Below are 24,801 nucleotides of genomic sequence, written 5' to 3' on the forward strand. Positions count from 1 at the left end.
CAGTTAGGATGGGCGAGAGGGAGTTATTTATCATGGGCAATAGCGCAATTTAAACTAAAAAACACACTACGTTCACTTCAAATATCCAGCTGTTAGTTGCAGCATTTGGGAAACGTGCGACTTACGCATATTTATCATAACCAGCATCTACATGTTCTACGAGCTTACTGGACATATAGGCTAGTTTGTCATATTTCATATATTTTTATTGCTGTAGAACAGACTGCGGTTTAATTGCTGCAGCTGTTTAATTCATTCAGCTCTTAACGACCTCCCGCTTTAATACACATTTATTTAAGCTTTTTGTCATGTACATATAAACATGTACAGCGATGCATAACTTCACATTTACTTCATTTAATATGCCCCAGTCCTCTAAAAGAATATAGGCCTACATGGATTATTATTAGTAGTAGTAGTAGTACTAATTTTGATAATAATACATAGGAATAAAGTTTTGGCATCATGAAGAACCCAAGTTTTATGAAGAACCCAACAGTACAATCCACTCGAACAACCGCATTTATCCAGCTACTTAAACAGTAAAAGTAAAACATAGTGGATATTTTCTTTCCTTCACTCACAATGGTAATACTACTGTCTGGTAACTTAAGCAATGATGGCCTTATCAGCAAACCTCTATTCCACAAGACGTTATTGGAAAACGTTCGCCTGCAATGCAGCCTGTTCTGCGGTAGCAAAAATGTTTTCCTCTGTGAAAATGTATTTGAGGAATAAGGGAGCTAATTAATCAGCAAAGGAAAACAAACAAAAAAAAAACCCAATAACCAATAAAAACAACAACCACCACGTTCACTCAGTAAAAATATGGCTGATCATTGGCTCATAAAGACTAATATGAAGCTTCCTGTTCCTGCGCTTGTGAGCAGCTTCAGCCCGAAGCTTCTCCATGGAAACGTGGCTGAATTGGTCATTAAGATGCACCGAGGGCATCTTGCACGTCTGATACTGCACTCACTGTGGTAGTTCACAACTGGACTGGGGAAGAGTTACAGACGCTTATGGGAACGATAAATAATACAATACTTCTTAGCAATTCTGTAATAGAGACTGTGTTTCCCCTGCATGGATTAATCTAAATAGCTTCTGTTCTGATGAGTTTTATTTCTCTTTCGAAAAGTTCAAACGTTGATGAATAGTAAAACGATTAGATTAAGAAAAGATATTCCTGGACATTTTTCGAGATTTGTTTTTATGCTGAATAAGAGTTTTTTTTCTGTTTGGTTCGTGGGCTTAGATTGCATTAAACAGCAAGAATATTTTTTGATCAGTTCCAGAAGTGTTTTTACTCAAAGCGTATTATTTTTTCACTTGCCGTGAACATCACAGCTCTGGTGCCGCACACAGCATTCACCGCTTATGTTACAGACAAAGAAAATGCCTCGTGAACCGTTTATCTGTCGAGAATGTGGAATGAGAATTTGTTAAAATGCTAACTAGTTGCGCTAGACAATAACCACAAAGCACACACATACACACACACAGTGTTCACATACTGTGTGTAAGCACCATTAAGTCTTCAAGGTGTGAATATGGGTGTTGGGAGTGTATGTGTGTGTGAGTGAGTGAGTGAGTGAGTGAGAGAGAGAGAGAGAGAGAGAGAGAAGAGAGAGAGAGAGAGAGACAGAGGGGTTCACACTGGCCTAACTGTTCTTCCTGGTCTAGGTTATTTTTGAGCCTCTTGTTGGACTGACTGATGAGCTGTCAGTTTGGGTTTGGTTTGCCACATCATCAAGTCCCTGTAGAAATATGAGGAAGACAAGCTAATTTTCCTGTAAAACAATGTTGGGGTGGAGGAGCAAGCTTGGAACAAGAACAAAACCAGGTGTCATAGCTTGAACACAATCAGGTATTTTGGCCATCAAGCATGAAAAATACAACAGACTGTGACGTTCAGAATTCTGTATAAATTCTGTATGAAAACTGGAAACATTGAGCTCTCAAAATTGCTCAGATGCAAAAGCTGTGTGAATCACCACTTACAAAGTACGTTGTACTCTTGTGAACTGAACAGGTCTTATGTTTTCGTGTCCTGGAAGTCGCAGGTTAGCTCTAGCATCGGAAGTCACAGCTCACCCCCCCCCACCATGCTGCAGTGGGCGGCTGTTTGTGTTTGGTGTGGAGGAGCACAACTGTGAAGTGGATTAGGATGATGGGGAAGAGACCCACCTGTTTACACAGCCAGTCTTTACCCAGGAGGACAAATTCAACACCTCTCGCACAAGCTGATTAAAACTCTGTGGTTCACCTTTGAGCATTTTTCATGTGTCCACGCATGAAAACGCTGTAGAGTCCCCCCCCCCCCCCCCCCCCCCCCTTCACTCCAGGCTGAAATCGAATGTTCAGCGAAAAACAATGAAAGTGTCTGCGTGTTCTATGTGAGAGGTGGAAGGTGGTGTTGTGCGAGGCTGACGTAGGTCACGTCTCTCCGCTGCCTCCTCATCCCCTCATCAGATTCAATCAGCGCTTAAGTGGTCTCTGTCATGCACAGCGTCATCAGTCCAGAGACGCATGAAATTCACATCTTTTTCAGTTTGAAAAAGGATACAGTTGTCATGCCAACATATATACCTCACTCTACCTCAAACCTTGAGGTTAGTGCTAGCACTAGCTATTGTTGTTCTTAACTCTACAGTCCAAAGTCCAAAAAGAAATGAGCAATTAGGTTGAACTAGGTCTCAGCTGACTGAAAGCTCATCACACCCAGAACCACGGAGATGTGGAGAACGTTGTGGAGATAATTTCTCTATCTCTTTATCTTGGTCCCCCAAGAGTAATACAGCAAGAAGTGTTTAGCTTAGGAAGTAACAGCAGGTCTCAGCAAAATTAAGTCATAGCCTCAAAGGCTTTTAGTCTCAACAAAACGTTTCTGCACTTTCTGGTTTGTTAGTAAGAATTCCCTGGGAAATACATTTAGAGAAAGACATCAAAATAATACTCCCGCTCATCAAAATAGCCCCAGCGTTGAAACAGGCAGAGTAATGACCAAGTTGTGTAGGTTGTCTCACCGGCTGAAAATCTAGAAGGTTCCAGCCCTGAGCTGAGGGCCCACCCAAATCACACACAGCTGTTTCAGTTACCTCATGTTTTACAATACATGTGTTAAACTAGTGTTGGCCCTTAGCTCCATAGGGTGTCAAATCTCCAGGGGTGGGGGACCCCCATGCAGCATGTGAACATGATAATTTATGAATAAGTGACACTAGGTAGGCTATATAAAGTGAGTAAAAAGACAAATCATTTGGAAACATTCTGGGGGCAGCTCTCTACTTTGTCTAGAATAAAGTTCAATCTGAACAGGGCTTAGTATTAAGTTGAAATACCATTAAATAATTATCATTGCCCAGCAATGCAAAGTCCACTGAATCCAGGCCCCACCCAGTTTTAGATCTACAGTGGTATAGATTAGAATCCAATCATTAGATTATTTGTCAGCCAACTCAACCTGCCAACTCAGGGTGGGACAATGAGTTGGCTGAGTTTATTTTTCTAAAATCTTCAAATATAGGACAAATCACAGGACCAATGAAAACCTGTATTTGAAATATTTGTCCTCTAGATGGCGCGAATGATACAACCGATATTTCAGACCCATCAAAAACAACAACCTATCATGAGATTTGTGTTTTCAAATGCTGCTCTCTGTTGGCCTAAATGAGAAATGCAGGCTTTAAAACAAGCACGCAGGCGCAGACAAGCACGCAAAAGCCAGATAGAAGATAGATCTACGCCATGTAAAACCTTTTTATTTCATCATGTTTTTTTTAATTTTTATTTTTGTCACATTTCTGTTTAGCTCAAATAATACTTTGATATATAACAACAAAATTAAAATGAAACCATGTGAAATTATCCATAGACTACTGAACACAGTGTGTACAAGTGGGGAGAATGAACGGTGGGGTTGCAGACACAGGTGAGTGATCTCCTGATCTCAGATACAGGACTGTCTCTGCTGTGATCGTGTGTCTCTGTGGAGCTGGTTGTGAACATGCGTCTCTGCGGTGGGTGCAGGTTCGGTTTAATGGTTTTGCACCATACCCCTCATCTCCTCGTAGACAGGCTGGTGTGTCGGCTGCTTCTGAGGCTGACAGGAAGTGGGCAAAAGGAAGAGGTTCACCTAAACACACAACCTCTCTCAGAAGTCGTAAATAAACCAACTGCCTGCTCAAGCCTCGGTGGATGTTAACGTTGGCACGCCCAGCTTCTTGAAAGCTGACCCTGTTTACTGGGTGACATCTGACGGATACGCCCACGTGTGATGTGTTAAATGCTGATGGAGGTGTGACGCTACATATGTAGTGCAGCAACAAGTGGTTAGATATTACTGAAACAATAAATACTGTGAAGTAACGCTCAGACTGAGGAATGATAAGCAGTGCCAGCAGGCACTATGCAAACACACCATATTGTAACACCCAGTACAGTCGTACTCAGTCAGCACATATAGACACTACAGTCGTTCTCAGTACAGTCATACTCACACAGAACGCCCGAGATAAGCCCAGCACACAGAGACAGAGCAGTCCTGCCACTGTGGACAGGGAGTACAGGAAAGGCTTGTAGTCATAGCAACTGCATGGTTCTGCTACAACACAGAAAATATGACATTATTACAATCCATTTTTCATATAACAATTATAAAATTATTAGATTAAAATGACTTCAAGGCTATGGAAAACATTGTCGTGTGTCTCAGAACTTTTGAAATGACGTGTATAATTCTCATGGAATTTAAAACGGGTTTAAATGAAGTGTTGTTGTGACCTACCAGAGTCCACATGGAGAAAGAACTCTGTCACACCAGGCACTCCATCGTATCCAGCGAGAGAATCGTCATGGAAAAACACACACTGGTAGATGTCTGTGTCGTTTGGCCGCAGGTGTGTGATGTTCACGCTGATGCTCCGTTTCCCCACGTCCCTCTTCTCAAAGACCCGGCCCTGATACGCGTCATGGGGGGTCCCTCGCTCAACCTCCACGTGCACATACAGCACTTGTAAAGGATCCAGCCAGATGCGCTTTATAGCGAAAGCAAACATTTTGGTTCTGGTGTCCTTGCACGCACAAGGGAACTCGACGGAATCATTTGTGTGTCTGCGAAGATATGTAATATTCCCATACGCTGGGGGGAAAGAATGATCATAGCATATTTTGGCCCAGTTAAGTTTGTAAAAATAAAGCCACAACATCTCTAATAATAAAGCAGTTCTGAAATGGAAGAATACATATTTTGTTTAAGAAGGCGCACCAGTACATTCTCTATATATACCTTCTACCATTAACTGTTCCATTTCTCACAGACTTTGAAGTCACAAATGTATTAAATTCTCAGCTGAAATCTTTCTTGCACCATCTTGGTTCCAGACATCATCTGTTCATATTCCACTGATACAATCAATTATTAAACTACACACAGCATATCATCAGTGATGTAGAGACAGAAACCTCAAAGAGAAATGAAACTTACCAGTGGCTGAGGAGACAATGGCAAAGCATACAATAACATGTGGAGACTTCATGACTAGATCTTCATGTGATCATCTAAACGCAGCTGTCTCATATGATAAGGTGTGGTACACTGGCTGTGGTCTGAGAGTTGTGGAGGTACCCAGAATGACTCCTGGTCTTGGGTGGAGGTGGGTGGAACAGGGCAAACAGAAACAGCAGTGGCTTCGCATAGTCATAGCAAAATAGTGCTGGTCTATATCTGCACACTGTGTTGTATGTTGGTCTATAACACACCACACTACACACACACTGCGTAATGTGTCTGTTTATGCTGTGCAATATTGGCCACTGCATCTCACCAGCATGTGGACTGGATGTGAAAGACTGTGTTTGTGTTCATCGTAAAGCGACCTTGTGTATGCAGAAATTACAGAGAAAGAATTCGAGATGGCTGTCTCAAGATTAAAATCAAATAATGCTCCTGGAAGTGATGGCTTCCCATCTGAGTGGTATAAGTTACTTAAAGGCCAACTAATGCCTCTATAACTTAGATGTTTCAATTATGCAGTTGGAGGGGGGACTATTCCACCTTCTTGGAGTGAAGCCATTATTTCTATAATCCCTAAAGAAGGTAAAGATAAAGTAGAATGCTCATTATATAGACCTATCTGTGTTAAATATTGATTATAAATTGTATGCGTCCATTTTGGCAAAAAGACTAGAATACATTACCACACAATTAGTAGACATAGACCAAACAGGCTTCATACGAAACAGCCACACACAAGATAATATACAAAGAACTTTACATACAATTAGCTACATTCAAAAAGAAAATATTTGCTCAGTATTGATTAGTCTGGATGCAGAAAAAGCATTCAGCTCAGTGAGATGGGAGCACTTATATCCAACACTTTCAAGACTGGGTTTTATTGAAACCAACATACAGTGCTTTAGATCACTATAAACATCCAGAATACGGGTCAACGGCCATCTAACAAAAACAATTCAATTAATTAAAAAGAGGAACACGCCAGGGTGCCCGTTGACTGCAGCTTTATTCTCCCTTTTTATAGAACCCTTGGCCCAAGTAAAGAAGGGAAACCTCTAAAATAAGAGGAATACTAATGGGAGAGGAAGATTATAAAATCTGTCTATACACTGATGTGCTTCTATCTCTGGTAAAGCCTGACTCCAGTACTCCAGAACTCCTCTTTTAGAACAATTTGGAGCTCTATCAGGATATAAACTGAATATATCTAAAACACAAATAATAGAAGTTATAAAAATGAGTATTCTCCCACATCTATTATATCTCTTTCAGTCGCAACCTGTTGACATCCCCCAAAGTCAGTTTAGGCAATGGGACCCATGGATATCCAGATTTATATGGAGTGGAAGGAGGCCTAGGATAAGATACAAGACGTTGCAACTTTTCAAGGAAAGCGGAGGAAGAGCCCTCCCATGTCTACTGGACTATTATACGGCAGCACAACTTAGAGTCTTAGCCTGTTGGTGTAACCCTGAGTATGAAGCTCGATGGAAAACCTACGAATTAACACTAATATCTTCTCCTTTACAGTCTTTACTTGGAAATGACACTTTTGGTGGTGCTGCTGATTGCCTAAACAGATAGACTAATCTAGCCCTAACAGTGTGGTATAAAGATGTCAAGAAATTACAGTTAACTGAACAGGTGAACATTTTGAAGTGTGCAGGGTTCGACCCGCATTTTAAACCTTCCAAGCTAGACACAAGATTCAAAACCTGGGCTAATAAGGGAATAACTGCCTATTGTACAATGGTCAAAGAAGGGAAATTCTTATCATACATGCTTCTGAATAAACAATTTGACTTAGATAAGCAAGACCTCTATAGATACATACAGATTAGATATTATTATAACAAATAATTAAATTAAGATAAATATACCAAATATATACCAAGGCTAGTTTAATCTGGGCTTTTATGGATGTCTACAAACTGAAGGACACCAGGGGGATTATCTCAAACATATATAGGAGTATTCAAATAACTATGGGATACTCCACAACATATCTAAATCAAACTGGGAAAGAGATGTCTTTTGTAGGTGGATAAATTCAACACCACATTCTAAATTATTACGGGAATATAACTGGAAATGCTTAGTTAGGTTTTTTTTACACTCCTAAAAGAAGAGCTTTGATGGATAAAGGAAAAGAGCAGGCATTGTGTTGGAGACAGTGTGGTACTCAGATGGCCGATCACTTTCACATTTTCTGGAGTTGCCCAGCGGTAGTGTCTTTTTGGCAAGACATTGGTAATGCAATAGCGGAATTGTTTGAGATCAAATTTCACTTTACATGGGTGAATCTTTATATGGGAAAGGTGCTGCACCGAGTGGGAAAGAACGATAAATACCTGCTCAAAATATTGTGGGCAGCAAGTAAAAAAACTAGAAAGTGGATGCAGCAAAATCCTCCAACTAAAAAACAGTGGATTGAAGTTGTTCACGAAATCTATGCAATGGAAAGACTAACGTTTATGTTGCAGTTAAGATTGGACCACTTTATAAAATACTGGGATAAATGGATCTTAGCCTTTACTATTGATGAAAAATAAATAAAGTAAAAAAAAAAAAAAAAAAAAAAAAAAAAAAAAAAAAGTAAAGCGACCTTGTGTATCTTACATATCAAAACATACTTGCCAGATAGGCTGTGCCAACAGAGGTGTCAATTCCAGGTTCAGAAAGTAAAAGTCCTCACCAGGATTTTGCTCAAGCTTACTAGATTTTCTAATTAGTGCAATCCAGGTAAAATTAGTGGAATCAACACAATCCAGAAAGCCTGAGCAAAATCCTGGTGAGGACTTTTACTTTCTGAACCTGGAATTGAAACCTCTGCAATTGTGCTAGATCAAAACCAAACCCCATTTAGCCAGTTCATATTTTCTTATGACCGTGAGGGGGTGCTATTGTTCTTAACATCCAAAATAATCTGCTTCGTAACAATATGGATGGCAGAAATATCTTAATTATTCTGATGTCTTTATTAGTTGAATGTGCTAAGCCCATTAGCTCATTCAGAACAGCTGCCCTGCACTCCTTCTTATTATTAACATATTTGCAAATACTCATATGTCTGTTTATCCCAGGGGTACTCAACTGGCGGACCGCGGTCCGGATCCGGACCCGAACGCAGTCCTGTCCGGACCCAATCTCATTCCTGATTAACTGGATACGGACCAAAAAAACGGAGCATTTATTTCAGGGCTATTGAAACCGTCACGAGTGTTACGTTTGCCACCCCGCCCCCGGCTCAACAACTTACGTTCGCCACCCCCGCCGCACCGGACCTCAGGTCACAGGTATCTACCAAAATTGGACCGCGGACAAATTTAGTTGAGTACGCCTGGTTTATCCACTCATGTCAGCTAAGAACAAGAAACTGAGGGTACAATTCACACAGGCTCACCAAAATTAGACAACAGAAAACGTTGCCTGGTCTGATTAGTCTCAATTTCTGCTGCAACATTCGGATGGTAAGGTCAGAATTTGGCGTCTGCGTTGTGTCAATGGTTCAGGCTGGTGCTGCATATTTTCCTGGCACACTTTGGGCCCATTAGTACCAGGGGCGGACTGGCATACATTGCTACCGGGGATTTCCCCGGTGGGCCGATGGGTTAGTGGGCCGGTGGTTTAACTCAGCCCGTGGAGGAGCCACTGCCGCGCACTGCGGCCCCGGCCCGTAGTCACGCTGCTGTAATCCGTATCCGTAATTACCGCCTTTAAGGCCCATTCACACCCTACGGTAATTACGGATACGGACCCTTTCGTCCGGTTCCGGAGGTCGTTTCATCCGTCAGTGGGTCCGTTGCCAGAGCGCTTACGAATCCGTAGCAACGGAGCAATATAAACGGGAAATCAGGGGGCAGTAGAGAGTCAGAAGCATCGGACGTACACCAATTCGGGAAAATCAATGAAGAAGAGTACTGGACTTTAAAAAATGACGCTCGAGTTAGAAGAGAAACTTTGCGAGTTGGTTAGAGGCTACATTCTGCTACGGTGGCCCATTCACACCCTACGGTAATTACGGATACGGACCCTTTCGTCCGGTTCCGGAGGTCGTTTCATCCGTCAGTGGGTCCGTTGCCAGAGCGCTTACGAATCCGTAGCAACGGAGCAATATAAACCGGAAATCAGGGGGCAGTAGAGAGTCAGAAGCATCGGGAGTACACCAATTCGGGAAAATCAATGAAGAAGAGTACTGGACTTTTAAAAATGACCCTCGAGTTAGAAGAGAAACTTTGCGAGTTGGTTAGAGGCTACATTCTGCTACGGTGCCAGGTCATCGCGATAAACAGCGATGCAAAAACAGCTGGGAGGAGATTGCTGGTGCCCTGGTGCCGGAAATTTGACTATACTGCCCTCTAGAGGATGTATTAAAAAAATCATAACAACGTTGGAAACGGAAAGAGGTATAGTGGCCCCCTACGGAGGCTACGTTTGGTACGGACGGACGAAATTCGTCCGTGTCCGGAGGTATAAAGCGGTGTTAATACCTCCCCCGCTCCAGTCAGACTAACACGGACGCAAGTGGCGGTTTTCAAGGCAGAGCACTGTGCACTGTTTTTTAAAGCTATTGAAATTCTTAGATTAAAACTAACCACTACAAATAGGTAAGAGGAAGAAATACCCACGTTAGAGTTGTAGGTTGTTCTTTAGGATGCACTTTGCGTAAAACAACTTGTTTGGTTGTCTTATGGTGGACTATTTAACAACTTGTTTGGTGGTCTTATGGTGGACTATTTAAAAGCCACTATGTGGCTTTGTAATCATATTATTGCTGGAATTAATATTGTCCATATGACAATAAACGCCGTCATATACACTACGTGCCATGTATAGATTCATATACAGTATACACACACATATACATATATAATATTATATAGTGGGCCAGTCTGTCAGGAACTCCCGGGCCACTTTTTCTCCCCAGTCCGCCCCTGATTAGTACCAATTGAGCACTGAGTCAACACCACAGCCAACATGAGTATTGTTGCTGACCATGTTCATTCCTTTATGTTCATCCCACAGTGTACCCATCTTCTGATGGCTACTTCCAGCAGGATAATGCGCCATGTCAAAGCATGAATCATCTCAGACTCGTTTCTTGAACACGACAATGAGTTCAGTGTACTCGATTGGCCTCCACTGTCCCCAGATCTCAATCCAATAGAGCACCTTTAGGATGTGGTGGGACAGGAGATTCACATCATGGATGTGCAGACGACAAATCTGTAGCAACTGTGACACTATCATTTCAATATAGACCAGACTCTTAGGAATGTTCCCAGTACTTTGTTGAATCTATGCCATGAAGGATTAAGGCAGTTCTGAAGGCAAAAGGGGGTCCAAACCAGTACTAGCAGGACGTACCTAATAAAGTGGCCGGTGAGTGCAACTTTAAAGTATTACTTATTGCTGTACTAAGTGCTTTTACATAAAGACTTCCTCTAAATAAGTATGCTAATGTGCGATTACTTTCATAAGTCTGGAGTGGCAAGGCGTTTTAATGCTAAAGGACACTGCACTAATGACGTGTGTGTGTGTGTGCACTGTCAGTTGTTTCCATAGCAGCGATGAGCCTGGGAACCAACCTAAAAAAAAAAAACGAGGTTTTATCTGCCATCATTTCACAACATCTGTTCATGTGGCGAGATTGACTGATGGTGGAGCACCTTAAAAGGTGCATTAGTCAAGATGCAAGAAACATGACCTCCGATGATGAAGTGAACACAACAACCCTGGAGTCATTACTCAGGATATTCCCACCCATGAACCGAAAAGACTCCCCTAAGATCTACGGTGGCCAGTGGAGTTCAATTACAGTTCCATAACATCACCAAAACTGACTTCGCTTTCAAGAGATGATTATTTGTTACTTAAATATTCATATGAATTCTCCAATAAATTATACTCCCAGAGCAAAAAGTAATGACCCCAAAATGGTCATTAAAACATCCAATATTGTAATAAATTACAATATCCAAGGTCAGTAATGTTACAGAATGCTGAAATAAATATATTTTCAACTGAAATTTTTCTGGTGCCGTCAGTGGTCTCTGGAAAACGTACAATAGCCCAGGAAGTATGGAAATAGAGAAATGAAGCTCTCTGTCCCCGATGACATGATGCTGTGTGTCTACGCAGGGCAGACGTATCTGAATGAGTGGAGGCGAGTGAGTTGAGATAAGTATCCATTTCCTCCGTCATGGGGATGTGGACCGGCTGACCGTGGGCACAGGCGGTGGCTTTTCCTGCCAGAGATGACTCCGTTGTCTTCTCCCCACATTCGAGCAGGGGATTCGAGGCCCTTTGTAACTTCTTACACATTGTAACACAATTTGAATTCTTGGGAAGACGGTATTTATTTTTTTTTAAATGTGTTTATTTTGTAAAAAGACTAAACAAAGGAAGTGACCTCATGCTTCACCAGTGATCTCCACCCCACCGCCCGCTTTTCAAAAATGAGAAACCACAAACACATCAGGCCATTGGGAAGCGCAACTGTGGCCCAACAAGCCTCAAAAATGACCAGCCGCCACATCGGGTATGAAATGTGAACTTCATGAACAGGATCACTGGTAAATAACCAGTACCTTAAAGTAGTACCCCAGCATTTACCAGCATTCAGCATTTACCACTGGCAACTGCCCTTTACAAATACTGCAAAAGTTCTTATTTCAGAATCGCAAAGTACCCTAATGCATGGCTTACATTATAATAATGATGACGTGACCCTCAGTGCCCACCGTACCTGCTGAAAAAACCCACGATTAAGGAACATGAAAGGAGAATCAAATAACAAGCAGATGAAGCTGCCTACTAAAGGTGAGTGAGTGAGTGGTTGTTTACTCACATGGTTTCTACTAAAGGTGAGTGGTTGTTTACTCACATGGTTTCTACTAAAGGTGAGTGAGTGAGTGGTTGTTTACACACATGGTTTATTGACTAACAAACAACCAAAACAAATTCAAACTACTCCGAAAGAACTAATGCAATGTTAAGGATGACAAAAAAAATATTTGGGCCCATAATTCTTATTTTCCTGTTTACCTGCCACTGTGCAGATATGTCAAAAAAGCAAATGTACACTCCAGGAACAGGAGGAATGAAGAATGACGAGGTGGCGTGCTGCTTGGACATCACATGTAGAGGTCTGCTGCTCCCACAGGTGTAGGAGACCAGGGTGGAGTTCAGTACACTCCACCAAACCCTGAGGGGAAGGGCGGGGGGTGATCATTCAGTAATACAGTTATAATTCAGGTTAAATACGGTTGATTTCAATGTAACAATCGGGGGGGGGGGGGGGGGGGGGGCAGGACATGTAGGTTTGTGTGCCTTCTATTAAATACTAAAAATAGTTTTAGGAGCGGTTGATGCACATTTGGTATGTATATACACACTCCCTCTGCAAGCTTTGCAGGAGCAAGTGGTGGCTGAATGGTACTACAATGGTCTTGATGTTTAATGTTATTTTTTTCATAGCATTTGTGAGCAGCTACTTTAAACACAAGGTCATCATCATTATTAAGAGCCTTAATGTTCAGGTTATTCAGTGATTTCATGTACCAATTCAGATTATTATTTTATTTAAAATGTCAACAAGCTGTTTCTGATGGGCCTCTCCTGTTCTTTCCTCTACAGGCCTGGTGAGGTCATGTATGTGTGTGTGAGTGTGTAGAAAAGAAAGGAAACCACGGCCCTGTTTCTTTGTTTCCAGACTGGAAACTTTGACTGGTCTTTCCCTTATCGGTGCTCTTGTTCTCTCTCTCTCTCTCTCTCTCTCTCTCTCACACACACACACACACACACACACACACACACACACACACACACACACACACACACACACACACACACACATATTTCCACTATTATTCCAACAGGTCTGTCATTGAAATGCTCAATATGAGTCACTCTATACAGTTGCAGATATGGTCCCTTTCCTTGACATCATAACTATGTGCCCTTTCTCCCACGTTCATAAGAGATACCAACTTAATATTCTGCTACCAAAACCCATTCTCTCTCTCTCTGCACCCTTAATCTCCTTCCTGTTTCCCACCTCTCTGCACCTTTTCCTTCATTCCCTCTCTTTCTCAGCAGACGGGAACACTTCCTCTCTTACGAGGACAAAACCAAAAACGAGTCCCCCCCCCACACTATTAAACCTGACAACATAGAAATATGAGGGTATGTAGCAAACAGGATGTTCCAGCAGACAGAGGTGGGATGAGAACACCTGACCCAGCAGTGTGTGATGCAGCCCTGCAGCACACGGGCCCAGCAGGGCCGAGCGTTCCCGTGCTCGAGCAGACCTGAGCTCAAATACCCCAGGCTGGAACAGATTGCGTTCGGTGGTGTCTACTGACACACCTCTAGCCTCGAGTCAATGGGAGTTATGGTTCTGAAGCTAAGAGTGAAACCTGAATGCAGTTATACTGAGACTTGTACTGAGACATCAAACGTTACAAAGCTGAGCTCCTGCTGAACCTGGAGGTCCTAATAGTCATCAGCCCTGTAAGTGAAGAACTCAGCACCTCAATCCACAACACCCTCCTCACAGACCACGGCTCTTACTGCACTGAAACTACAGACAGGGATAAGCAGACGGCTAGAAGAGCTCACCGTAGTGATGATATCTGTGAGTGTGTCTATGTGCACGGTGTGTGTGTGTGTGTGTCGTAAGCCTTACCTTGTGAAGCAGTCTGAACCTCACTGTACACGGTATCTGTACCTTTCTTCAGTGGAACTGGGAAAAGAAAAGCGACAGAATGCTAGAATGAGTGAGTTGAGTGAATGAGTTGAGTTGAGTGTGCTGAGTGAGTGAATGAATGAATGAATGAATGAAATTTTGTGTCTCATCATCACTGGGAAACAATCAAGGCAAACATGGAGATCAAATGTTGTGGAATATCCCTTGATACAACAAACATTCTGCTTCTGCCACAGCTACATGTAGAGGTACAAACCCCCTCCGTCATCAAGGGCTTGTTCTATATCCCATAATAAGTACAACAGCACATCAGATATAACGAGGTGGTTAGGGATTGGAATACCATTTAACTCTGCCTTTCCTGTTTATACAGTGGAAGATGACCCTGTTAAAAAGGCTTTAATTAGACTGTTTGAGAGGCTGAACACCTCCCAGGAAGAGGACTTACAGTTATCAGTGAAGGAGAGCATGAAAGAATAATCACCATGTTCAAAGGAGAGAGAGAGAGAAAGGGGTGGGGTAGAGAGAGAGAGAGAGAGAGAGAGAGAGAGAGAGAGAGAGAGAGAGAGAAAGGGGTGGGGTAGAGAGAGAGAGCGTCCAGACAGCTGCATGGAGTCACCAGCGCAGACTAATCTACACAATGGGACTGGTGGGCGGGTTGCTGAGCGCTGTGTTTTACCCAGACTGGGGTCCACTGCATTCGAATGCATCACCTCTGCATACTCCACATTAGGCTCTTCTGGTTCCTCCGTATCTCCTACCACTAATGATACACACACACACACACACTTCACTGCTTTACATAAACACACAAAGTAGACACATTTAGAATTTGTGATTTCCTAAAGATAGATCTGGGTTTATGAACTCCAGTGGGACCGTTGAGCGAAAATTCCATGTGTAACGTCCTAACGATCCTCCTGGCAAACCCATATCGCTCTTTGAATTCCAGGCCGTACCGCACCATTTTCCACTGGAGTCTTACCTGGACCTGGAGGCCTCTCGCTCCACACGCCAGCTTTGCTGCCTCTGCTCACGCGAGCTACACAACACACAGCGAGAGGAGCAGGTTAGAGAACACACACACACACACCCACACACCAGTCTCTCCTAACGCACCTCAAACCTCAGCCACATCCAGAGTCAAACTAAAATGAGTTCTAGAATAAAAAAAAAGTTCTAGAACTAATTGTGAAAACCTGATTCTAGTTCAAATATCTAGAATTTTTCTCAGTCAAAATGGAGTCTAATCAACCAGGGGCCTAGAGGTGATGCATTTGGTAGGTCTGTAGTGCAACACAAAAAAAAGAGATTTGGAGACTAGCATAGCATCCTTAGGGTAACGGGCAGTGTCGTTTGGAACGGCACCATGTTGCTTCCACTTAGTATATATTACTGGCTTTCTTCATCATGTAGCATTTATTACTAAAATAACCTGTTGCTGTGTCATGAACAAATTTATTTGCATTTCAAATCTGAAATCAGAAATCTGAAGGGAAATTACAGGAAAGAAACACCACAGTGCCTCTTTGCTGTATGTATTACAAACATAACTGCCTTGTGAACGCTGATATTTACATCCAGTTTTTGTTCACCAGCAGTGAAGCGATTCATTCTTACAAGCTGCAGGTGTTTCTGAACAAGCCTTTGTTGGTTTTAGGAAGCCAAAGACTTCAATTCAGTGAAAGGATAAACTTATTCAAATTGTAGAGATCAAAAAGATGCCACACATGCTTTGATAAACTCACATGAACTCAGACATTACAAAAACATATGTAAACAGACTAGATGTAAGAAATTTATGTAGTTACCAACTATAAACATTTTAATACTCATAATTTATTTAAAAAACCCTTAATAATATAAATTACTTATAAATACGTAGAATGAGTTTGTTACAGGACTGCTTTAACAACACACTACTACAACAATGTTATCGTTTACAATAATACTGGCAAACAACAAATCCACCAAAGAATGAAAAAAATTAGCAAAATAAAGCATTTTTTATTCCTTCAATGGGTTCATAATTCGTAAACTATCAATTAACCAAATATATACATACATATTCCTATGGATGACAGAAATACAAAACAACCCCCCACTGAACAAACAATATTAAAACCTCCAGTTTATCTAAACCAAGCAAAAATGTCAATGAATGAAAGAAATGAACCATGAAGAGATGCCATGGAGAACAAAAATATGGCTGCAGGTGAATTTGACATGGAAACTGCCGTGGACATGGAAACTCATTAGCACAACTAGCTGTGTTCACACACACACAAACACAAAGTGCTTTGCTTGTCTGCCACCTCTGGTCATTATTAGCAGGTTATCACTCTCTGTGTGTAGGTGTTCCACTGGAAAAGAGCTGCTAGAAGGATTTTCCCACTCCATTAGCTTTAGGGGAGACACATGAGTAATGGAAGGGAATCGTAGGAGGCTAACGAAATGTAGAAATATGCTGGGAAAGCAACGAAAACGTTTAAAACAGGCCACTGCGAGGTTGCCCGTGGCAACCTTCCAGGTCCGTTATCTCTGCACATGCCCACAACTCTCAGTGTTGTTTCCGTATTGTGTTCAGATTTGAGGAGTATTTAGGTCAGTTCACGTTTAGCATTTGGCCCCATTTTAGTCCATTTCTGGAACCTTCTCTATACTGCTTCCAGGATCCCGTAGGTGGTCCTGTTATTTGTGCCAACAGGAAAGTTTACATTGTGTTCCATTGGTTAGTCTGTTCTTGATCTTGAAGCCAAAGTGTTGAGCCAGAGAAGGTGGTCGTACTCCATCTGGAATAAGATGGGGAGGAGGAGGCTCCCATCATATGTCTACAGATGACATCATAGCTCAATAGCAAGCAAAGGCTAATGCTAAAAGCCATAAAAAAAACAGCTCTGCGTCCTAAACAATGAGCAGGTAACTAAATGACTAACTACACCCAATTCCCAATCAATGCTAAATTTACTGGAGTGGTTCTACACACCAATCCCTCCCACCTCGAACGCTAATAAGCTCCATTATGGTGGTGGCAAAGTTTCCACCATGCACAATAATAAATCATAGCGTCTTAAAACTATGACCCACGACTAGCCTGAAACCAAATCTGAACTAAATGTCTAGACAGTTGGGGCTCTGGATAGTTCCTAGAAAAGCTCCTATTAGATTATAGATTCTGGAGTTTAGCGATATTAGAAGCCCAAAGGAAAGAAGAGGCTACCTTTAGGAGCACTACAAAGTTCGGTGTCATGGGTGTCATATTACTGTGTCATCTGATTTAGGGCTTGCAGGCTTTCTGGGGAATTGTGAAGAAAAAATTAGTCCCAGCATTTGACAAAATAAAAGCATTTCTCACTGCTGAGGAAACATCGCCCTTAACTCAAAGGAAAAACCTCCTCTGGCATTTTGATCACACATATTTTGACTACCTCGATTTCATGTCAGACTGTATCTCCTTCCCTTACACTGCTAATTTGCACACTAGCACAACACAGAACTAAGTTAGAACTCTAGAAAAACTTATTGCTCGCTAAGTTCTCCCACCTGTACCTAGCCAGGGTACTACTAGCCAAGTTAGCAGCAACGATGGCTCTTGTCTCAAAGCATACTGCTAGCTCACATTAGTGCCCACACAACTGTGGCTAACAGTAGCCCTCGATGCTAAGAGTGGCTCCACACAGCGCTGAACTGAGAAGCGAACAAGCAAGGCAACTCACACGGAGAGTTCAACAGCGGTCTCTCGTTTACCTGTGACAGAGAGAGAGGTTGAAAGAGGGGTTTTGATGAGAGGAGGGTCAGGCATGCGGGGCTATGGAGACGCTAGGCAGGCTGTAGGTCTCTCTACCTCGCATAGCCCTGTAGCGGATCAGCAGGAAGCTCACCACCAAAGTCACAATCAGCAGGCACGCGCCAATGATTAGAGCCTTCTTCCACCTGGCCATATTCACTGCATTGTACACACACACACACACACACACACACACACACACACACACACACAAACACACACACACAGATGGGTAGGAGACAAATGAGACTTTGTTTTGCTTTCCCTTCCACAACAATCAGGGGCAAAAGTAAGTGTTTACTGAGAAAGTTAGCCTTTTGGCCAAAAGTTTCAGTTCTATTTTTAGCGAGCTCGATGAACACTAAAATGGGGAAAGGGGGCAGAGAGAAAGAGAAAGAGAGAGAGAAAGAGGGAGGGAAGGAGAGAGAGGCAATAAAAGGTGTGAGAGGAAGTGCCCACAGCCCGTCTCACCTGTGAAGGTCACTTTGTTGCTGAAGGCCCTTTCGTTGCCATAGTTTTGAGCTTCGCAGTAGTACGTGCCGCTGTTTTCTTTTTGCACGTCCGCAAGCGTGTGTGACGAGGAATTGGTCGACAGCACAGCGCTGTACAGCGGCCTCTCCACGTCACTGCGGTACCATTTGAAGGTGATGGGCGGCGTGCCCCTCCTGATGCTGCATATGAGGTAGACGTCATGGCCCTCGGCAATGTCCTCGGGGGTCGGGACGACGGTGAGATACGACTTCTGCACGGGAACTGTCCAGAACATAAACGCAGTTGAGGTCACGAGACAAAACGTGTGTCGCGGGCCCACTGTGATGATACACGCATCATGTATGTGTCAGGTGCGAAGTTACACGCATTACCATGAACAAGCAGGGGGAGGGGGGTGTCAAGTGAACTGCTGGCATAAACAGGCAGTGTATGGCACAACTGAGGCGCAAACCAGGGGCCTGGTCAATCTCTATACTCTCCTGGTCAATCTCTATAACCAGAGGCTAGTCAAACCGAACGTATGCCTTTTAAAGACACTGGAAACATAAAAAACCAGTGGCTATAGTGCCATTCATCAAAACAGTGGAACCATGAGTCATAACATGATACTGTAAAGGACATTACTGATTGATATCCAAAATCTAATATATCCAAACATAAATAACAAACTCTTAAATCACACACCCTGCACTCTAACACATCTAACACACCTTATGCAAATTGGCAGCTAACAACCAAACCTTTCTTGACATCAATTATCTGAGTTATTCAATTGGTTTCCAGAATGGCAAGCCACCCCCACTAATCATGTGATGCTTTCCAGAGTTTGGGAAATCTAAGGGTGCACATTTAGAACCACAACCAACTCACCTATAACCTGAGCCGAGAGAGCTGCACTTGTCACAGGCAGACTGAGGTTGTGATTCTGTGCCCCACACATGAAGTTGTGGATTTCGGCTTCTGAGTGGATGATGGCGGTGAACACGGCCTTGTGTTCTGGCTGTGTGGAAACACTGTGGTTCACATCTATGTGCTTCCATTTCAGCGTGTAGTTAATAGGAAGACTCCCATTCTTGGAGACGCAGAGGATCTGAAAGGGGTGTCCCAAAACGACGTTCCCCATCACACTGATGTTGGGCCTGGAGACAAGCACTGTGGGAACAAAGATGCAGGAAGTTTAGATGCCTTAATCTAGTCATGCAAAAAAAAAAAAACAGACATAGAACAGAAGGCCTAACCCTACTTCATATTTCTGTCCCTTGTTTTCAAGAATCTCTTTGCCTCTCAGAAGTGAGTTACAAAATCTAGTGGTTGAAATCTTTCCCCTGAAATGGGACAACCCTTCAAGAACCAAATATATCATCAGTTGTCTGTGATGGCTCTAACATAAACAGACTTGACAGGTTTTTTGACATACTTTTCTAACATCCTTTCCTCCACTGTGCTGACTTCTCTTGTGTGGGCTATTTGGGCCAGCCCTGCCTGTCTGCACTGATATCAGAGAAGCAGTGAAGTTCAGCAACCTTGCTGCAGGTTACATTTTGAGCACCATATACCTTCAAGTAACGTGTCACGAAAATGTGTCAAAAATGTGAGACACAAATCAAAGACACTGGCATAGAGCCAGTGATTTCTTGTGCTTGTTAAGAAGAAAAGGACCATAATATTTGACATTAAAATAATATACCGGTTATCATGTTTAAACATTTATTAACGGAGGCGATTATGATGGAAGATGTTCTGGATTGAGCTTTGGAGGGATGGTATTCTACCTTTTGCTTTGAAGGGCTCAGAGGTGCTCCACTTGATGATGTGGCCTACTTGAGCGCTACACCTATAATTCCCATTGGTCTTCGTCCCAGCCACAGCCGTGTACTCGCCCCTGAACTGGCCAAGTGTCACGTTATCGTCATTCCTTAAGATCGAGTACTTCACGTCTTCACGGATTCTTTCCGATGCGAAGTTCTCGCTATGACAGCTCACGTTAAATTGTTGACCCTCAAACACACTGCTGGGGAGTATATTTACCTTTGGCTGGGAGAACAGCTCTGGTAAAGTGGACAAGACGACAGACATTTTGCTCATCTAAAGACATTTAACAGAACACACATGCAAACCCAAACATGACAGAAAAGGAATGCTATGGGATGTGAGATCTTGACAAATTGTTTTAGAAATCAGTAAAAACGACCAACAGTGACTCAGTGTTTGTCATTGTTCAACTTACATGGTCAAAGGGGAGATTTTACATACCGTACAAATTAATCAGAAAACAAACGCTCAATAAAAAAGTAATAAACTAATCATTTATACCACGCTAATGACACACTGACAACATGTAAATGAGCAAAGGGTAGACGCATGTCTCACCTCGGACTGTGAGATTTATAAAGCTGGCTTTTCTCACATTGTCCAACTGGGCACTACACTCGTACTCCCCGCTGTCTGCTGCCACGACGTCTTTGCTGTAAGTGGAGTTTGTCATGTTGGACTTGAGGATTTGCGTCCCCTTCATGAGCTGAAGTGAGAGGGCGTGCAGGTTCTTGTAATGAGGGTTCACGCTACACATGATGTTCACGTTATCTCCCTCGATGACCCCCGTCTGGGGAAGCACCGTGACCGATGGTGTGATGTCGAGCTCTGGGATGAAAAAATGGGGGGGGAGGAGTGAAGGAAAATGCAAAAACAGGAGGATGGTGACAAAGACGAAACACTTTCTAACAGTGGCAGACGGACGGAATGAATGGATGAGCTTACCCTGCACGACAACACTGACCACGCCGCTGACATTTGACTGCAAGGTTCGGATTCCCGTGGCAATGAAATAAGAGCAGGTCAGCTTGGCGGTCCTCCCCTGGTGCAGGGAGATGAGCTGCTGCACGTGGCCCCTGTCGCCCTCCCCCCGGTACACCTCCTCCGAGCCGTCTTTAATGGAGAATACCAGCAGGCCCGCTTCCTCCTCCGCCCTGCAGGTGGCGCTCACAGCCTCGCCCTCCCTCACCACCGTCTTGTCCACTGTCAGCACTGGCGTCTGCAGCCCTGCACGATCAATAAAACCGTTCGCATCACTCCTGGTTTGGGGTTCTTTGTGCCCTCTTGTTTTTAGTGGACTTCACCAAATCCTGTGACAAATATGACCCTCAAATCTGAACCCCCCCCCCCCCCCCCCAACACAGTTTGCTTTTCAAAATGTTTTATAATTTTGCATTGATCTGTATATTTATAACTTATAACCAGAGGTGTTAATTCCAGGTTCAGAAAGTAAAAGTCCTCACCAGGACTTTGCTCAGGCTTCCTGAATTGTGTTGATTCCACTAATTATACCTGGATTGCACTAATTAGAAAATCTAGCAAGCTTGAGCAAAATCCTGGTGAGGACTTTTACTTTCTGAACCTGGAATTGACGCCTCTGGTTATAACTCAAGCAAATATCTCCCCCGTGACGACATGCACATCAGTTTTCAAGCTGCTCGCTTTTAACCTGTGACGACGACCTCTTGCGTGTTGCTCTTTCTGCTTTGCCCGTCGATCACAACCTTGCACTGGTACGTGCCCGAGTGAAACGCGCGTGCATTGCGGATGGAGTAGACGGCGCGCTCCACGTTGTCGCTCGGCCTCACGAGCGCCTCCTCGCGCTCCTTGTAGTCTTTGAAGAAGCTGTAGCTGTAGGCCGGCTGAACGCCGCTGGCGTGGCTGGCGTCCGCCGCGCAGGTGAGAGTCAGGTTGGTGCCGCACTCCACCTCCTCCGCCGGCTCCACAGACAGCGTCACCTTCTTTATTATTGACCCTGGGGATCCGGACAGCCAGGACGTCATCGGTTTCATTTTCACTCGAGACTTTGTTTTTGTTGCACGAATGCGAAAGAAGAAACTTACTTTTGCTTTCAAGTCTGTCCACCCATTAAACCTTCATTTTATGCCATTTGTAAGTACCAAGAGCCAATTGTCGGTCCACCAAAAGTTTGGAAATTTTTAAGTGTGCAGTGAGAGTATTTTGACCCACTTAAAACTAAAAACATGCAGAATTCTTCTGATAACAGAGCACTACTTTCATTCCCTACTTAAATTCATCTCATAATTGAAAGTAACCTAAAAACCGTCCAGCTAAGTATTATGAAGCTAAGAACATGGAATGTCATAAAAATGTTGGTCATATACACTTAACATTTCTATAAGCCAATATTACTCAGAGAGAGAGGTGCGTTTGACCGTACGGCATCAGGGGGCACATGACTGCCACTGTCTCTGTCCCTGATAGGAGCCCCAGGAGGTCTGCACCAGTAAACAGGGGCGTCATGATAGGAAGGAACTCACTTCATTAAACAAACACATTGAGGTCACCAGAGACCAGAGTTCTTTTAGAACTTTTTAAATGCCTCCACCCAGAATCTCTGTCTCACCCGCACACACACGCGCACACACACACACACACACCTCCTCCTCCTCCTAATAGTCTATACACGTAAAAATGTTTGGAACATGAAATCTGGCTCGAGAACAGTCTAAACTGCAATAAAGCACAGAGCATTCTAGATCAGCAACCGGGCAGACGGAGACGCCACAGACGCCCTCCACCCAGACACCTACGCTGGGGTTCACCAGCTTTATCATGAACTCCGCTGATCCTTGGAGTCAAAATAAACCTAACAATGTTACCAACAACGCAATATTACCAACACCACAATACGACTATACAATATTGCCAATGACAGTGTTACTACAGTACAGTAGCAGGTTTTTGGTAGTGTTGCAGAAGCAGAAGTTAAGTGTTTTCAGTAATAAGGTAGTGGTAGTGTCCTGCTGCGGCTGTGTTTTCCCAACACAGTCATCTTGTGACAAAACAGTCAAGAAACTTTCCAAGAGCTTGGTCACCAAAACAACTCCATCATCGTACATGGTGACATCAGATCATATGATTATCTGCTCAATCCCGAGTAAACAGTAGACGTAAAGCATGTTGTAGAAACAAAAAAACCCCATCAGGATATTCAGACAAAAGGTAATGACATTTGTTTAAAAGACCAACAATTCTGATCAACACTACCACGTGTCCAAATATCCTATTGTCATAAGACAGAATTTTATAGCTGGTTGAAATTCAAATAAAATCAAATCAAATATATTTGTATAGCGCTTTTCACAACACATGTTGTCACAAAGCGCTTTACAGGATTTACAAGGTTAACAATAAAAAACAATAAACAATAAAAAAATTTAGCTCCATGACTTAGGATGTTTCTGACATGGATCAAAATTCAATCAGTAATTCACCATATACTGACCTGATTGGGCTTCCGTACCTGTGGGCAGTCATCGGACAGGATGGGTCAGAAGGGAAGACATCAAAAAGACACCAGTCAGTCAACACTCCACAAACCAAACTCAACAGAGCATTCCGAAAGCCAGTTAACAGAACACTGAAGCATAAAGTTGCAGAGGTACAGGTGTGTCCTTACAGGTGAGCAGGACAGCCAGGACAGCCCAGAGGGACGCGTGGACACAGGTAGGAGACGACTGCCGTGACACCCACATGGCTGACAACTTCTGACCAGAATGTGTGTATGTAAGCGTGTGTGTGCGAGGTAATGGAAGAGAGGGGGTGGAGCTGCCTATCACCCGGTGCAGATTTAGCTCCGGTAATTGGACAGGAAGTGAGTGCTGCTTCCTGAGGAAGTGCGGAATGTGGCATGCGGATGGAGTGGAATGTTCTGAACAGCGGTGCTACTACGCCGGAAAACGTTCTCCACCGGCCTTTACCAGGGAAGACTTTCTTCAGAGAAATAATATCATAGAGAGAGAAGAATGGATCAGATAAGAACAGAGATAGACAGACAGGCAGACCATTACCACACACAAACACACCCACACACTAGTAGGTACACAGAACAGAAACCAACCAAAAGTCGTGTCCCACTCTGAATCAGTGTGAATTTGAAACAACACAGCACATTTCTAACTGCAGAATCCTGGAACTCACAAAACAGAATGAAGAAGGAGGAAAAATCCCAACAAAATCAGCACAGACACCACATATATCTCACCTCATTCTTGCAGCGTTACACATACACCAGACAGTAAACCTATGAATAGGTATACAGCTGTAAAATTTATATGGTTATGCATGACATCACATATACTCAAATTAGGGAAAAGAAAGAGAAAGAAATCAGTATAAACATTAAATGAAAAATGGCACACTGGAGAAGTGAGTGTGTATTTGGTTTATTTAAGTGAATTCCTTTCTTTTCATAAAAACCACAGCCAACAAAGCAGTCTACAGTCACAAATA

The 24,801-nt window shown here is 43.1% G+C and overlaps 2 protein-coding genes and 1 long non-coding RNA gene across 10 annotated transcripts; 1 reads left to right on the forward strand and 2 right to left on the reverse strand.

The window, feature by feature from the left end:
• Positions 1-3,808: 3,808 nt before the first annotated feature.
• On the reverse strand, positions 3,809-8,081 carry cd7al (cd7 antigen-like). 2 transcript variants are annotated; one of them, XM_077015481.1, is made up of 4 exons: positions 5,492-8,081; positions 4,793-5,146; positions 4,506-4,609; positions 3,809-4,108 (listed from the first exon to the last, which is right to left on the reverse strand). In XM_077015481.1, the coding sequence occupies exons 1-4, from the start codon at positions 5,541-5,543 to the stop codon at positions 4,043-4,045; spliced, it is 576 nt and encodes a 191-aa protein (XP_076871596.1). In that variant the 5' UTR covers positions 5,544-8,081; the 3' UTR covers positions 3,809-4,042. The 2 variants fall into 2 exon arrangements, with proteins under 2 accessions (XP_076871596.1, XP_076871597.1); XM_077015482.1 differs by having other exon boundaries at positions 5,294-8,081.
• Positions 8,082-9,142: 1,061 nt separating this feature from the next.
• LOC143521946 (uncharacterized) lies at positions 9,143-11,500 on the forward strand. Its single transcript, XR_013132875.1, has 3 exons — positions 9,143-9,538; positions 10,550-10,906; positions 11,078-11,500. It is a non-coding gene; the product is annotated as an uncharacterized LOC143521946 (long non-coding RNA).
• A 394-nt stretch (positions 11,501-11,894) lies between these two features.
• On the reverse strand, positions 11,895-24,095 carry pecam1b (platelet and endothelial cell adhesion molecule 1b). Of its 7 annotated transcripts, XM_077015483.1 has the most exons (13): positions 23,969-24,095; positions 23,795-23,812; positions 21,995-22,300; positions 21,271-21,552; positions 20,884-21,153; positions 20,286-20,561; positions 19,384-19,665; positions 18,493-18,774; positions 18,079-18,180; positions 15,220-15,276; positions 14,914-14,997; positions 14,214-14,270; positions 11,895-12,731 (listed from the first exon to the last, which is right to left on the reverse strand). In XM_077015483.1, the coding sequence occupies exons 1-13, from the start codon at positions 24,042-24,044 to the stop codon at positions 12,712-12,714; spliced, it is 2,112 nt and encodes a 703-aa protein (XP_076871598.1). In that variant the 5' UTR covers positions 24,045-24,095; the 3' UTR covers positions 11,895-12,711. The 7 variants fall into 7 exon arrangements, 5 of the variants coding, with proteins under 5 accessions (XP_076871598.1, XP_076871602.1, XP_076871600.1 ...); XM_077015485.1 differs by lacking the exons at positions 11,895-12,731; positions 14,214-14,270; positions 14,914-14,997; positions 15,220-15,276 and adding exons at positions 16,222-17,026; positions 17,455-17,525; positions 17,951-17,981; XM_077015484.1 differs by lacking the exons at positions 11,895-12,731; positions 14,214-14,270; positions 14,914-14,997; positions 15,220-15,276 and adding exons at positions 16,222-17,026; positions 17,455-17,529; positions 17,951-17,981.
• Between the last annotated feature and the right edge of the window lie 706 nt (positions 24,096-24,801).

Source organism: Brachyhypopomus gauderio, chromosome 8 (genome assembly GCF_052324685.1).
Source record: "Brachyhypopomus gauderio isolate BG-103 chromosome 8, BGAUD_0.2, whole genome shotgun sequence".
NCBI classification, from domain to species: domain Eukaryota; kingdom Metazoa; phylum Chordata; class Actinopteri; order Gymnotiformes; family Hypopomidae; genus Brachyhypopomus; species Brachyhypopomus gauderio.